Genomic DNA, 14223 nt, shown 5'->3' on the forward strand with positions numbered 1-14223 from the left:
GCTTGTGGTGGGTTGGAGTGTGACTCAGTCTCCTGTGGGTCTGCTCCCCTTCCAGACTGCATGTGGAATTCTGTATAGAGTAAGGCATATTCGTGTATGTGGGAGGGAGGCTTAGAATAAAATTTATTTATTTTTCTTATGGAAGCAGTACATGTTCATTGTAAGAATTAGGAAACATAGATACAAAATAAACTTTACGAAAAAGCAAAGGTGATCATCTGCATTAGTCTGTTTTCACACTGCTAATAAAGACTGAATAATTTATAAAGTAAGAGGTTTAATTGACTCACAGTTCCACATGACTGCAGAGGCCTCTCAATCATGACGGAAGATGAAGGAGGAACAAAGGGACGTCTTATATGGCAGCCAGCAAAGAGAGAAATGAGAACCAAGCGAAAGGGGAAACTCCTTTTAAAAAGTCAGATCTCATGAGACTTCTTCACTACCACGAGAACAGTATGGGGGAAACTGCACCTGTGATTCAACTATCTCCCACTGGGTCCCTCCCACACTCGTGGGAATTATGGGAGCTACAATTCAAGACGAGATTTGGGTGGGGACACAGCCAAACTATATCATCATCCTTGAAGCTAAATCTTTGAATGGGAGCAAAACCATAATAATCTTCTTCCAATTCGTAGTACTAGAATTAGATTTAGAAGTGTTTAAGGCTTTATATTTTTGTCTTACTATGACCAGGAGCTCAGTAATGCCTCACTTCTGCCTTGGAGGATGATGTGAGCATACAAGAGGGGTGGCCGCATCCCTCCAGCTTCATTCCTGGTGTCCAGTGGGAGGCGAATAGGCCCTTTGCACCTCTTAACCACCATAGTCCTCTCCCATTGCCAGCCTCTTCTGACTTTTGGGATTGTTTTACCCTCTGGACAGCAGTGTGAACAAGGTATGTCAGGCCAAGGGGGCTGCTCCCCATGGGAGGCCTGGCTGTGTTGGCTTCCAAGAGGCCAGATGGGTGCTGCTCACCATAGAAAGTGACCCTTTTCCCTGTTCCTGAGCCAACCTGTCACTTCCATGCGCTGTGTGTCACTTTGAAAACTATCTTTGCTTTCTGCAAAATGAAAGGAAACTTTCAAAAGTCAACGTATTAAAGCCTGCTTGCATTTATTCTTTTATGAATTTTGCTCACATTTTTTAATTGGGTGTTTGTCTAAAGACAATTATCGATCATAGGCTGCTGGAAGGTTGACCACAGAAACCTGGTTCTCTTTCAGGGAGGTCACCATGTCTGCCTCCATTCAGGCCCATCGGGTAGGGGCTGCCTTCTGTCAAGGCACATGCTCCAGGCCCCTTAGATGGAAGGAAAACACATGGTCTTTATCCAGTGGACTCAGGGTGCAGGTAACTGAAGGAATTAACCTCCATCATTTTCACAGATCCTCGTAGAGCTGGACCGAAGGAGGTGGGAGATCCCTGCCGGGAGCCGCTGCAGTGGGAGGGCTTACAGACGTTCGCATAGTCTCTTTCTGTTTGGTTGTTTTAACTCCCATTAAAAGGAGTGGCTTTCAGCCTTCTTGCTTACTGTCTTGTGACGTATGTGTGTTCACATGTTCCATGCACATTTGTAACGCTCACCATGCTCTCTGATTCAGCTTTGTTCCCTTAGAGTTGCCCCAGCACTGCTTTGCCATGATGATTGTGTTTTTTAAAATACTTCCAGTTGCTTACTTCTGTTTAGTTATCTCAGTGCTAAATATTGTTAATTAATTAAATATAAGCAGCATGTTCTAGATTTTATGTGTCTGGAATTCTTACTAAAAATCTTCCTGGATAAGACTTCCAGTCATAACATTATGGATTTTTATTGTAAACAAGGTAGAATTTTATTTGACTTCTAATCATTTCATTATGGTGAGTGTCCTCCTTACAGAGCGTATACTGAATTTGGGTTTTACTCCTTTTTTGTTCATTTCCACAAGTTGAACTCTGTATTATTATCCTATTTTCTGTTAGGGTCATTGTGTTGTTAAGTAATCGACTTATATAGAAGGTGTGCACCTAGAAGGTTAACAGAAAACAAGTTAAAACATGACTGAAAATATATTTCTGTAAGAATTACTGTAATTCTTCTGAGAGTATAAATAGCCAGGGTTTTAAAGATCTGCTTTATAGGATTTATACTGCGAATAACTTGGCAGGATTAATTGGCCTGCATTTGCTTGCTGTAGTCAGTACCATCTAGTGTTTTAGTCAATATCAGTTTTTGTAGTGTGGATGAGGCTGGTGATGGCAGCTGCAGCCTGTCTGGAGTTGCTGCTGCCATGGTGTCAGCTGCAGCGCGGGAGGCTAGGGCTCTGTGCTCCGCAGAGTTGGTGGGAGCCAGGAACAGGTGGAAGCCCCACCCCCTTCCAAGTTGGAGGGGCAGGAGCCCCGCCATCCTGGGCACAGCTGCAGCCGTCCATTAGCAGCTGTGGACCCAGGCATGCCTGCACTCACCGGGGCCCAGGAAGCCCCCCTGCCCCGACAGGCTGAGAAGTGCCTGCTCCCACTGCTTGGTCTCTCCCCACTCCCAGCACCTGCTCCAGTTTCAGATCAAAGTTGTGGCCGAGCTGGGGCACTGTCACAACCTGGCTGGGTGTGTGTTTGTTCAGGGCAGTGCTGACATGCCAGCACCCTGCTGCCTCGGCACCCCCAGACTTTGGGTGCTGACGAGCATGAGAGGGAGGCCAACGCGGGGCTGAGGGAAGCACAGCGCAGGCCTTGCAGCCGCCCCTTGGTAGGAACACTCTGGATGCCATGCACACTGTGGACGGCAGGATAATGGTGGCCGGCAGGATAATGGTGGCCGGAGGCAGACAAGCTCCTGGGAAGAAAGGGGAGGGTCCCTGGTGAAACTCCACCTTCAGCTTACAGAGGGCTTAAGGCCTGGGGCCCAGGCTGTCAGTTCCACAGACCGGAGTGAGAACTTACGGTGCTTTTTCAGGGCTCACCCATGACTGCCCATGCACCAATCAGCACACACTTTCCTCTGAAGCCCATAAAACCCCCTAGACTCAGCCAGACTTGGGCAGAAGACAGGACGACCTGCTTATGGAGAATAGCTGCCCACTGTGGGTCTCTCTGAGCTGTTCTGTCACTCAGTGAAGCACCTCTTCACATTGCTCACCTTCCACTTGTCCACGCACCTCATTCTTCCTGGACATGGGAGAAGAACTCAGGACCTGCTGAATGGCAGGTCTGAAAGAGCTGTAACACAAACAGGGCTGAAACACACCCATTGCTTGCCACGTTGCAGGCAAGGAGGAGAGGAGGAGAGGAGAGAAGAGCTGCAGCCCTTCAGGGAGCCCAGACCTAGGAGCTCCCTGAGCCAGGGCAGTGACGCCCACTTTGGGGCCCTGCGGTTCCTGGTGTTTCCAAGCTTCTGGGCACTACCGTATTCCCTGGTTTCAGCCATGGAAGCTGTGTGTGGTATGCCTGGTTCAGCTGCAGCCTTGCAGGGAGCCAGTGTCCATGCCAGTGCCTAGGTCTGCCCGTCTCGCCTGCCTGGCTGTACACAATGGCTGGACCCCACGCCCACTCACTCACACACCCCTTGCCTCTCCACACCTGGCTCACCCTTGGCAGGCATGGGATCCAGGCTGGAAGTGTGAGCCGAGCGCAGCCTGCCAGGCTGTGTGGGCAGAATGAGCCTAGCAGGCCCAAGCAAAACTCGGGTAAAGGCGCCACCAGTGATGGAGGTTTCTGGCCAGAAAAATGATACCCTGAGGATCCTGTGACACTGGGTTCTGATTTACCAAAAAGAGCCACACCTGACTAGGGACATGGGGAAGCAGGGGCATGCAGATCTGTCCACGAAAGCCCCACTCCTTACTTTAGGGACAGTAGCTGATGCCCATGAGCGCTCCTTCATGCAGGTGCTGTGCTAGCACTGAATCACCAGGGCTTGCTCCGCCTATAGAACCACAACCAAGAAGATGGGAGAGACTCTTAGCTCACAGCACCAGACACTTCAGACCCAGGTTGGAGAGCTCGAAGGCCTGAAACAGGCTCCAAGAAGATGTGAGTCTGAACTCACAGCACCAGACACTTCAGACCCAGATGTGAATCTTAACTCACAGCACCAGACACTTCAGACCCAGGTCGGAGAGCTTGAGGGCCTGAAACAGGCTCAGTCCCAGACTCTCACCCAGTGCTCCCTTGCCCGCTCGGCCAACTGTCGTTTTGCAGACGGCAGGCTGGTCAGAGGCTTCCCATCCAGAGTGACCCATGAGGTGTTTCTGTTCCTTAGAAGAGGACGATAATAGCTGCCTGGGAAAACAGTTGTTAATGAGGATTGTACTAAGTAGATCCCTTTCACATCAATAGTAACCAATTTAAAGCCCTTTCATTTACAAATATTTCTGATTTAAGGACTTAGAGGTCAGTTCGTATGCAGTCAAGTTTAGATGTGTTTTGGAGAAAGTGGATACAGCCCACATGGTCCCAAAAGGCAACAGGGCACAGGTAACATTCCCTGGCTGTGATTAGTTAGTTGAGGACGTCACAATTGGAAGCATCCACGTTCTTCCTCACAGGAAGCACTTGGCTGAGAGCTGTGGACATTGAGGATGAGGCTTGAGTCTGTCCTAGCAGAGCTCAGGGCCTGGTGGGAAAAGCAGGGTGGTCAGGCCAGCGGGGCAGTGAGCGGGGAGGGGTAACCAGCTTTGCACAAGGAGCCAGGAATCCCCTCCCCCACCTCCACCCCACAGCAGGGGCGCTGACTCTGGACCCTCAAGGCCCCGCACCGGGGACGCTGACTCTGGGCCCTCAAGGCCAGTGGCATCCACAGCTCCATCCACAGCAGCGAGCCTTGTGCAGTTTCACTGCAATGGTAGCACACATGTGACCTCCTGGGGGCTGCTGGGGCCTATGGGAGTCAGGGGTATGGACGGTGTGCTCCCTGGGCCCGCTCAGGGTGATGCTGAGTACCAGGCAGCAGTGAGTGGGGTGACTGAAGGGAAACTCGAGGGACATCTGGCCCTCTGTGCTCTGCCACGCTTGTCCCCATGCTTGCTGTGTTTGGTTTGGGGCCATTGGCCCTGCTCCTGTAGACTCAGAGTAGCTGTCTGTCCCACGTTGCCATAGCTGAGTTCGCTCGGCACAGTCAACTTGGGCTGTGTGCTTTTTTTGCTGATCCCTTAACTGGTGAGAACTAGTGTACGTTTGAACACTTGCCGTCCAGTTGACACCTTTCAATAAAAATTGCAGATTAATAATAAATGATAGAAGTTCATGCTTTTTCCTTCTGGTGAAGACCAACACATGGCCCTATTTTAAAGAGCAGAAAGCTGCAGAGCCACTGCCACGTCGCAGGCGCCATCCAGGATGTGTAGGCGTCTCAGGGATGTTACAGCACTCAGAGGATTGGTTTATTTTTAGGAAACAACTGTAGCAGCCAAGTGAAGACTCTGGACAGGGGAGGACAGCTGTTGAATGTGTCCACAGGGCCTGAAGTAGGCCACGAAAGCCCCAAGTTTGCTCCTGCGTTGGCACAAGTACTGGGGCTGCCAAGGAAAAGGCGGGGGTGGAGGAACTCAGTGTACAGCATGCCTGTGGGGGCAAGCATGGCGCCCGGGGTGGAGGGGTGGAGGAGACCGAGCCTGCCCCAGCCATGTGGGCCTCACAGCCCGCTGGGAGAGGCAGGCCACAAACAGGGAGACAAATTGTGGATTGCACTGTGCGTGGAGGGAGAGGGAGGGGGGCGCTGGGGTGGGTTGGTGCTGTGTGAGCTGGGACTTGAGCAGTGAGAGGTGGGGTCTGATGAAGCCTTGCGCAAGGACCTGGCAGGGAGGGAACAGGGAAGCACCCCAGGAAGTTGGAGAGGCTCTGGTGGGCATGGCGAAGGGCTGACGATGAGCACATGGGCATGTGTTAGAGGACGTTTTTTATTTATAAGGACATAACCCTGGCTGCTGCGAGGAGAGGGGCTCTCAGGGTCAAGAGAAGGCAGAGAGGCTCCTGCACAAGCTGAGTGGTAACAGCAGCGCAGAAGCAGACAGGCTGATGTGTTTAGCCCAACTTTGGGAGAAGAGCTGGTGACATGGGGTGTGGGGTGAGAGGGGAGAGAGAACCAGGTAGTCTCCAGGTGTCTGGCCTGATGGCTGCAGCGAGGCGACAAGATTTACACATGTGCACTGGTACACCTGCTGCCCAGGGTGGCCAGGTGAACAAGGAGTTGGCCTTTGTCAAAGCTGAAAACACCTTACTTGAGGCCCCCTGGAGCGCCCAGGCCTCACCAGGCCCACCCCCGCCCAGCCACCCTAGAGCTGCCTTGCTGGGCCAGTCTACTACTGTCTGTGCGACTGGCATGTGGTTCTCCCATGACGCATCCCTTTTAGTGAGGAAGGAACTAGAGCCACAGTTTGATGAAGTTGCTGACTGGACCACTGAGGTGTTCGTGCCCTGTGCAAGGTGCCCTAACTGACACCTCTGCATGTTTCTTTCTGTCATTTGTCCTTGCTAGAATTTCCTCTTCTGTTTCAGTAGATTCCTATTCTCATCAATATTTCCCACTTAATATGATGAATATTGTACATTATTATTCTTATTTTAATTATCTCCTTTTGCATTGCACTAGAAAAATGCGTTTGCTGAAAATTAGGCACAAATCTTGCTTGCTCTGTGTACAAGATCTATAAAGATTCACTTAGCAGATTGCAGGGAGGGTTTCCTAGAAGGTAAAATATTTCACTGAAAATATTATCAATTGAATATTTTGGAACACTTTAGTGATATTGTTTGGTTTAGATAATACTGAAAGCAAAATATAAATTATGAGGTGAAGTGTATCTCTAAACGTGCATGATTCGCTTGTTGAGTTTCAGATTGTTTTCGTTCAAATGATGTAAGAGGTTTATACTTCAGTTGCTTTTGTTAAATAAGCAAATCATCTTTCAATTTTTTTGCTACAAAGTTAATCTAGCTTTGGAATGCTGCTTGATGTATAGTAAAGAATCAACACGAATAATCTCCACTTTAATAACGTTTCTCTTTTTTTTTTTAGTTTGCAGTTCAAAGCTATTAAATATGGAACCCATAGCAGTCATAAAGAATATGTGAAAGTTTTCTCAAAGCTATCCATTTTTGAGGGGAAAATGGATTTAATCCAGTAATATATGTTAGTAATTTTAATCAAGTTCACCAGTTGTCTTAAACAGTTTTTAGTCTATAAACTTTTAGTGGACTCCTAAAGATGGCATTTTTTACCAGCACAATAGAAACTATTCAAGTTCTGATGCATCTTTAATGTAAATAAGTCATGTTTTTAATATTTTATTCCAGGATATGTTTTTTCATTAAGGGAAGGGGAGAAAAAGGGTAGGTATGCTCACTGTCCAAAGTTGATAAGAACATTATATTTATATATATTGTTTATACTTGTGGTTGCAATGTATCTATAAAAAGGTATAAAGAATAATATAACAATCATTTACCTACCCCCAGTACAAAACGTATAACATTGTCAATTTGATCATGTTAGCTGAAATCAAAAGCGAGCTCATGAAGAAATGATCAGGACACGGTGAGGGAATGGCCTTGTTTGATCCAGCTTGATCTTCTTCCATGTCGGCACCGAGTGTCTGGTCCTGTTTATTAAAAATAAAAAGCATGTTCATATGTCCCTGATTTAAAATGCCACCTTTACCAAATATTCTGTGTCTGGATGTGTTGTGTCTGATTCTGGGTTTTTCTTCCATCACATTGACCCTCTTTGTCCGTGAGCCACACTGTGTTGCTTTAGGCACTGAGGCTCTTTATTTCTAATAGGAAGGACTAAGCCACCTGCTCCTTTGGTTCAGAGTTTTCCTGAGTATTTGAGTCTGTTTATCCTTTTCACGTAAACATTAGAATCAGCTTGTCTAGTTCCATTAAAACAAGTTGGATTTGTACCTGGAACCAAGTGAAACTGAAGTCTCAGGTCTTCTGCAGTCAGGTTCAATGTTCTTCCACACTCACCACCTCCCAGCTCTGTCTTCTTACTGCATTAGGAGGCATTCTGAGAAATGAAGAGGTTGTTTTGAATATTGCTATCAAATAAGTCTTTTTTTTTAAATTGACCATTCTTGGAATTTTGTTCCATAGGGGATATTTGATAGGGTTTTAATTCTTATTTGTTTGTAGTTCAGGTCATAAGAGGTTCTTTTAAAAAGGGAAGAAAAAATAGCTCTGTGAAATGTGCTAAAGTGCTTGCATGTGCTATTTTGCTTTGTTTTATAACCTTTGGTACAAGAGTTGGCATTCGTCAAAACTGAAAACGTTGGCTTCTGCTCTGCAAGAGATTTGTAGCTCCCATTCTTAATGTGGGCGGTACCTGCAGGTACTCACCTGCCACCACACTCGGCATGACTATTTTCTACTGCGAGACATTTTCCATGTCCTTTTAAAAGAATTGTAATATGTAAGGGCAGGAAAACAAGGTGAACTGTATGAATTAGATGAACTACATGAGCTGGGCTCACTCCTGTGCCTCAGCACTTTTATTGTTGTTGTAAAGTTTGTTTTTCCTGGTCCCAGAAATCTGAGAGAAGTCAGCCTTCTCAGGCAAACCAATTATTGATTAATTATGTATAAGAATTAAATTAGCCATTTGTGTGTCTTCTGCTTATTATTAATAAACTTTTTATTTTGAAGGCTGGGTGCGGTGACTCATGCCTGTAATCCCAGCACTTTGGAGGTCAAGGCGGGCAGATCACCTGAGGTCAGGAGTTCAAGACCAGCCTGGCCAACATGGTGAAACCCCATCTCTACTAAAAATACAAAAATTAGCCAGGCGTGGTGGCACGTCCCTGTAATCCCAGCTACTCGGGAGGCTGAGGCAGGCAGCTTGAACCTGGGAGGTAGAGGTTGCAGTGAGCCGAGATAGCGCCACTGCACTCCAGCCTGGGTGAGCGAGATTCTCAAAAATAAAAAATAAAAAATACTTTTTATTTTGAGATAATATAGATTCACATGTAGTTGTAAGAAGTAATACTTATATGAACATAAGCCTTCATTTCTCTGGGATAAATGCCCAGGAGTACAATTGCTGAGTCATGTGGTAGTTGCATATTTTATTTTTAAGAAACTGCCAAACTACTTTCTAGAGTAGCTATCCCATTTTACATTTCTGCCAGCAGTCTATGAGAGATCCCTTTTCTCCACAGCCTCATTTCACCTGGGGCTGTCACTATCTTTAAAGCAACACTGTACTGAATAGCCCTTCTCGGAGGCGTGCAGCGGAGTTATCTCACGGTAGTTCTCAGCTGCATTTCCCTAGTGACTCGTGATCCTGAGCATCTTTTCATGAGTTTATTTTCCATCTGTAGATCCTCTTCGTGTCCTTTGCCCATTTTCTAATTGGACTATTTGTTTATTTTACTGTTGAGCTTTGAGAATTTCTTATATATTCTATTTGTTGGATATATATTTTTCAAATATTTTCTCCCAGTCTGTAGCTTGTTTTTTCATCTTTTTAACAGGGACGTTTGCAGAGAAAAAGTTTTTAACTTCCAGTTTATCAGTTGTTTCTTTTGTGGATTGTGCTTTTGGTGTGAAGTCTAAAAACTCTTTGCCTAGTCCTAGATCCTGAGGATTTTCTCCTGTAACTTTCTAAAAGTTTTATAGTTTTATGTTTTGCATGTAAGCCCATAATCTATTTTGAGTTAAGTTTTGAATAAGGTAGGAGACCTGAATTGAGGTTCATTTTTTTGGATCTCTAGTTGCCCCAATAAGGCTGTGCCTCTTCACGAAATTGCTTTTGCACCTTTGTCCAAAATCAGTTGGACATATTTGTGTGGTGTATTCGGGGTTCTCTGTGCTATCCTCTTGTGATCTGCTCGTCTGCCCCTTGCCAACACTGTACCGTACCAATGACTGTGGCTTTGTAGTAAATGCTGAGATCAGCTAGACTGATTGGTCCCACTTTATTTTTTTTTACGGTGGTTACATTAAAGTCTTTCTAAGAGAATTCTAACACCTGTGTCATCTCCGTGTTGGCATCTGTTCATTGTCTTTTTTCATTTAGTTTGATATCTTCTGTTTCTCGATGTGACAAGTGATTTTTTATTGGAACCTGATTATATGATATTATGAGACTCTAAATCTTACTGAAGCCTTCTGTTTTAGCTGACTTTCTCATACACCACAGTGTCAGACGAAGCGGGGATGCTGTCTCATTACTGCTGGATGGGGGATAAGTCCAAGTTCCCCACTGGGGCTCCCGGATAGCTCCCTGGTGTGAGAGGGCCTCACCAGTGCTCCATCTGGAGCCTTCACTGGCAGCACCGGCTAGCATTGTTTCCACCAGGTGGGAAGAGAGCCCAGCTTCCCCACATAGTCTCTCATGACTCTGCATTGTGGTGTGGGAAGGGAAGGGGTTGTTAGAGCCTGGTGGAAATGAAAATTGTGGCTTGTCACTCAGCCTTATCTGACACCACGCAACAAGGGGACTCTGGGGTTGTCCTTACAGCCTGGCACGGGTGGGGCGTGGTTGAGGTTTTTTGTTTGGTGTTTGGCTGGAATAAAGCAATTCTTGTCTAAGAAGTTTTCTGTCTTGCTGGGCTACCTCTTTCCTGGTCCTTTGGCCAGAGAGAGCAGCTTTTGTTGCAGCCTTTTGTGTGTTTTGTTTCTGCCAATGCCTGCTGATGTTTCTGGGTTCTGGCTTCCTCAGCTCTATGTTGAGAAAATGAAGCAAAAGGAAAATGCAGGGTCGCTTCTCAGGTCCTGAGGCCCCCCTGGCTTGTCAGCTTTCTCTACATCTCTCAGTCTTTTTATGTGTGTTTTATGTATAATATCCAGGATTTTTAGTTGTATTTAATGGGAGGAAAAAGGAGAAGAACTCTGTCTTCCCACTGAGGAAGTTCCTTTGCCTATTTAAAACCAGTTTCAGCCAATAAGAACAGAGCTATTTGGACAGGCTTATTCGTTGTTCCTCCAGTTTATAGTTTGGGCTTCTGAGAAGCGCCTTGCCATCACTTTGCCTGCATAACCTCAGTGCCCTCACACAAGCCACCTGTTTTCCCGTCTTCATGATATGCTCAGCCAGACCCCTTGTCTGAAGCTCAGTTTAACGAGCGTGTCCTCATTTTTTGGCCTGATCCCTCCAGCCAGGAGGCTCCTGGGAGCACCCACAGCCTACTGAGGGCATCTGCCCTGCCTGCAGGGGTCTTGCCCTCTGTGCCTACATCTCACCTCCCATTCTAGACCTTAACCCAATTACTTTTTATCAGTCCTTCCATAATGGAAATATTAAAACATATACAAATATACAATTGTATCAAGAAGTCTGCATGCCCATCAGCCACATCAGTAATTACCAACCAGGGCCCGTTTGTTGGTTTTGTCTACACCCCATCTATGTTTTTCTCACCACACTGAATTATTTTGAAGTAAATCCTAGATATTGTCCTTTCATTTGTAAATACTTCAGTATATGTCACTAAAAGAGAACTGCCATTTCTACACCTAAAATAATTTATCATAATTGCTTAATATAATCAGCTGTTCAGGCAATATTTACATTTAAGTTTCTCAGAATCTGATTTAGGTTCTTGTATCTAGCACAAGTGCTTTGCACGTAATAGATTCTCAGAAAATATATCTTGAAATAGTTAATGACTATAAAATAATAATGCTTTTAAAACTATCTGGAAAACTTTCTTGAATAAAGGATTCTAAAGAGAAACTCATTTAACTTTTAGCAACACATTTGCCTGAAATATAGTGAGATTGAAAGTTATTAACATGATTTCATGAAAAACTATATATATAAAATATATATTTTTAGATATATGATATTTGATATAGATATATAAGATATATGCATGTTTTAGTACATTTTAGTCATCATTTTCTAAGAGCAATGAATTTGCCTTTTAGTGATTTATAAGTTTTATTTGTATACAAAGTAACGTGTGATTATAAAATTTGCAAATCTTCTTTTTCCTCAATTGCAATTTGATGATATTCTTTATTATGGAACATGTATTAATACAGTCTGACAAAGTATATCTAAAATATTTAAGAAGAGGAAACTCTTAAATTTGTTAGTAACTAGAAATTGTAATACCTGTTCTTTGAGGATTTCCTGTGGTTTCTCCTGCCAACAAAATAATACTTATATGTAACTAAGAAATTAGATTGAATTTTAGCAGTCATGTGCACTTTAGTTTTGTCTGCATAAGGAGCTATTCAAGGTGAGAGAGAAGTAGCTAAGTGAGAAGCTGTAGGTTCTGGTTCTGCTGTGTGGCTTTAGTTTACAGCTGGAAGCCAAAAGTCTACCCAGAGTAAAGATAGATGGCAAGTATGTGAGCGCCCTTCTGAGGTCTGTCGCCATCTGTCATGGCGTGTTGTGTCCTTAGTCCATCCCACAGCAGGCGTCTTTCCAGAGTGCAAATGCCAGTGCCTTTGTCCCTAGTTCAGCGCTCTTCATGGCCCTCCATTGCCTGGAATCAAACCCACCCTCCTCAGAGTGGTGTGAGGTCCCTGGGTACTGGCCCTGAACCTCCCTTGCTGGGACCTGGTCCCACCCTCATCATCCCTCCATGTGGGAGAATCCACGCGAGACGTCCTTTGCTGTGCTGGAATCCACGCGAGAAGTCCTTTGCCGGACTGGAATGTGCCAAGGAGGAGTATTTTGTACCAGATGGCAGATCTGACTTCTCTAACAAGACCTAGTTCTTATTTTATGATTTTTTTCCTTTAATTTGTAATAATGTTGTAATTATTTCCTTAGAGTAGACTTACTTCATATTACTCCTATCATAGGCACACTAAATGCTATTTTCTTACTGTCTTTCAGACAGAAACAGTCTCCGCCAGTCAAGAAACCCTCAAAAGTATTTTGCCATGGATATAGAAGATGAAGAAAACATGAGTAAGATCTAGGCCTATCGCGTAGTATCAGATAGCTAATTTTATGTTAACATTTTGGTGTTTTTGCAAATGTATTTCATGAGACCAGGGTGGGGATTGTGTTTTTCCCGTAACATCTTCTACTGACAGTGGCACGTTTTTAATTTTTGGTGTGTTCTCTGCAACAGGTGTCAGAATTTGCTGCAGACGTTTTCCCTGCAGCTGTATGTCTAGGTTTTTCCTTCCTCGTTATCGTCGTGGGGCATCACTGTGCCCCGTGGAATGGGCTTCTGGGTATATCTCATGAAGCCCCACTGTTTCATGTGGAGTCCTGTCACGGCGTGCCTCTCAGAATAATGCTCTGAGTATTCACACATACAAATCGAAGATAGCGTCTGAGATTGATTTAAATACCCAGTCCTTTGCAATAATAGGACAGAAATATTTCCCTTCAAAATGCAGGTTCTCGCTGCATTTCGAAGGAAGGGGATTCACACGTGTCTGTTGATCTAAAGTTCGCAAAGGTGCTAATGAGAGCTGGGACTGGTGTGGGCCTCCTCCTTCCGTGCTGTTCTCTCTGGTGCCGGGGTGGTGGAAGGCCGCTGGGGTACGTTGGTGTTTCGGTGAAGGTACTTATCTCTTCTAGTTCATCTTCAGTCCCAGAAAACAGGTTTAGATGCTTCCACAGAAGTTGGGAGAGTTTAGTAGAGAAATTACAACAAAGGCATCATTGCTCTAACTAATATAAATATCCGTATTTACCTTCTTACTTGTCTGAAGGAATAACATGCAGCTGTCAATAATGAGTGACGTGTCACTGGGAGTGATTATTGAGCATTAGAACTTAGCACTTTCCCTTTGACTTTACGCACAACCGATGATCTGGGGTCTTGGAGTCACTTTTGCGTACCATGTAGAACCCAAACCATGACCCAGTGAAGCATTTCTGCATGGTATTGATTTCTGCATGGTATTGATTTCTGCGTGGTATTGCTGCCCCATGGGTGTGCAGTGGATGCTGTGGAGGCGGCTGGGCCTCTGCTCTATGGACTGTGTGCGAAGTGTTAGCTTTGGCTGAAGTCAGCTATCTGGGGTGTGAGGGTGAGACCACCTCCTGCAGTGCTACCCAGGAACCACGGGACCAGTGTGCTCACCTCACTTCCGCTGTTGTGTGTGCAGCCCGTGCCTGCCTGCTGGTGATTGTTTTTTTCAGGTTTTTATCCTCATCAGTCCTGCTCTTGAGATCTTTTAAAAACCCAGCTTTATGTTTTTACTGGGCAGTTCTACTCACTGTTTCCAATTTTGTGACAAGTTTTAAGAGAGAGGTTACGTCCATACTCCTCATTTGAGAAAATGTGACCTGTGCTTGGCCCGTGCAGTAGCCCACCAACGGAGCGT

At 45.3% G+C, this 14223-nt stretch overlaps 1 protein-coding gene across 13 annotated transcripts in view; it reads left to right on the forward strand.

Moving 5' to 3' along the window:
* ADARB1 (adenosine deaminase RNA specific B1) overlaps nt 1-14223 on the forward strand; it is a 161286-nt gene that overhangs the window by 89985 nt on the left and 57078 nt on the right. For all 13 annotated transcript variants that reach the window (XM_031005171.3, XM_055373731.2, XM_031005174.3 and 10 more), the window contains one exon: nt 12773-12847. In XM_031005171.3, the coding sequence (XP_030861031.1) occupies nt 12773-12847 (75 nt within the window). The remainder of the gene's footprint in view (nt 1-12772; nt 12848-14223) is intronic.

This window comes from Gorilla gorilla, chromosome 22 (genome assembly GCF_029281585.2).
Source record: "Gorilla gorilla gorilla isolate KB3781 chromosome 22, NHGRI_mGorGor1-v2.1_pri, whole genome shotgun sequence".
Lineage (NCBI taxonomy): Eukaryota > Metazoa > Chordata > Mammalia > Primates > Hominidae > Gorilla > Gorilla gorilla.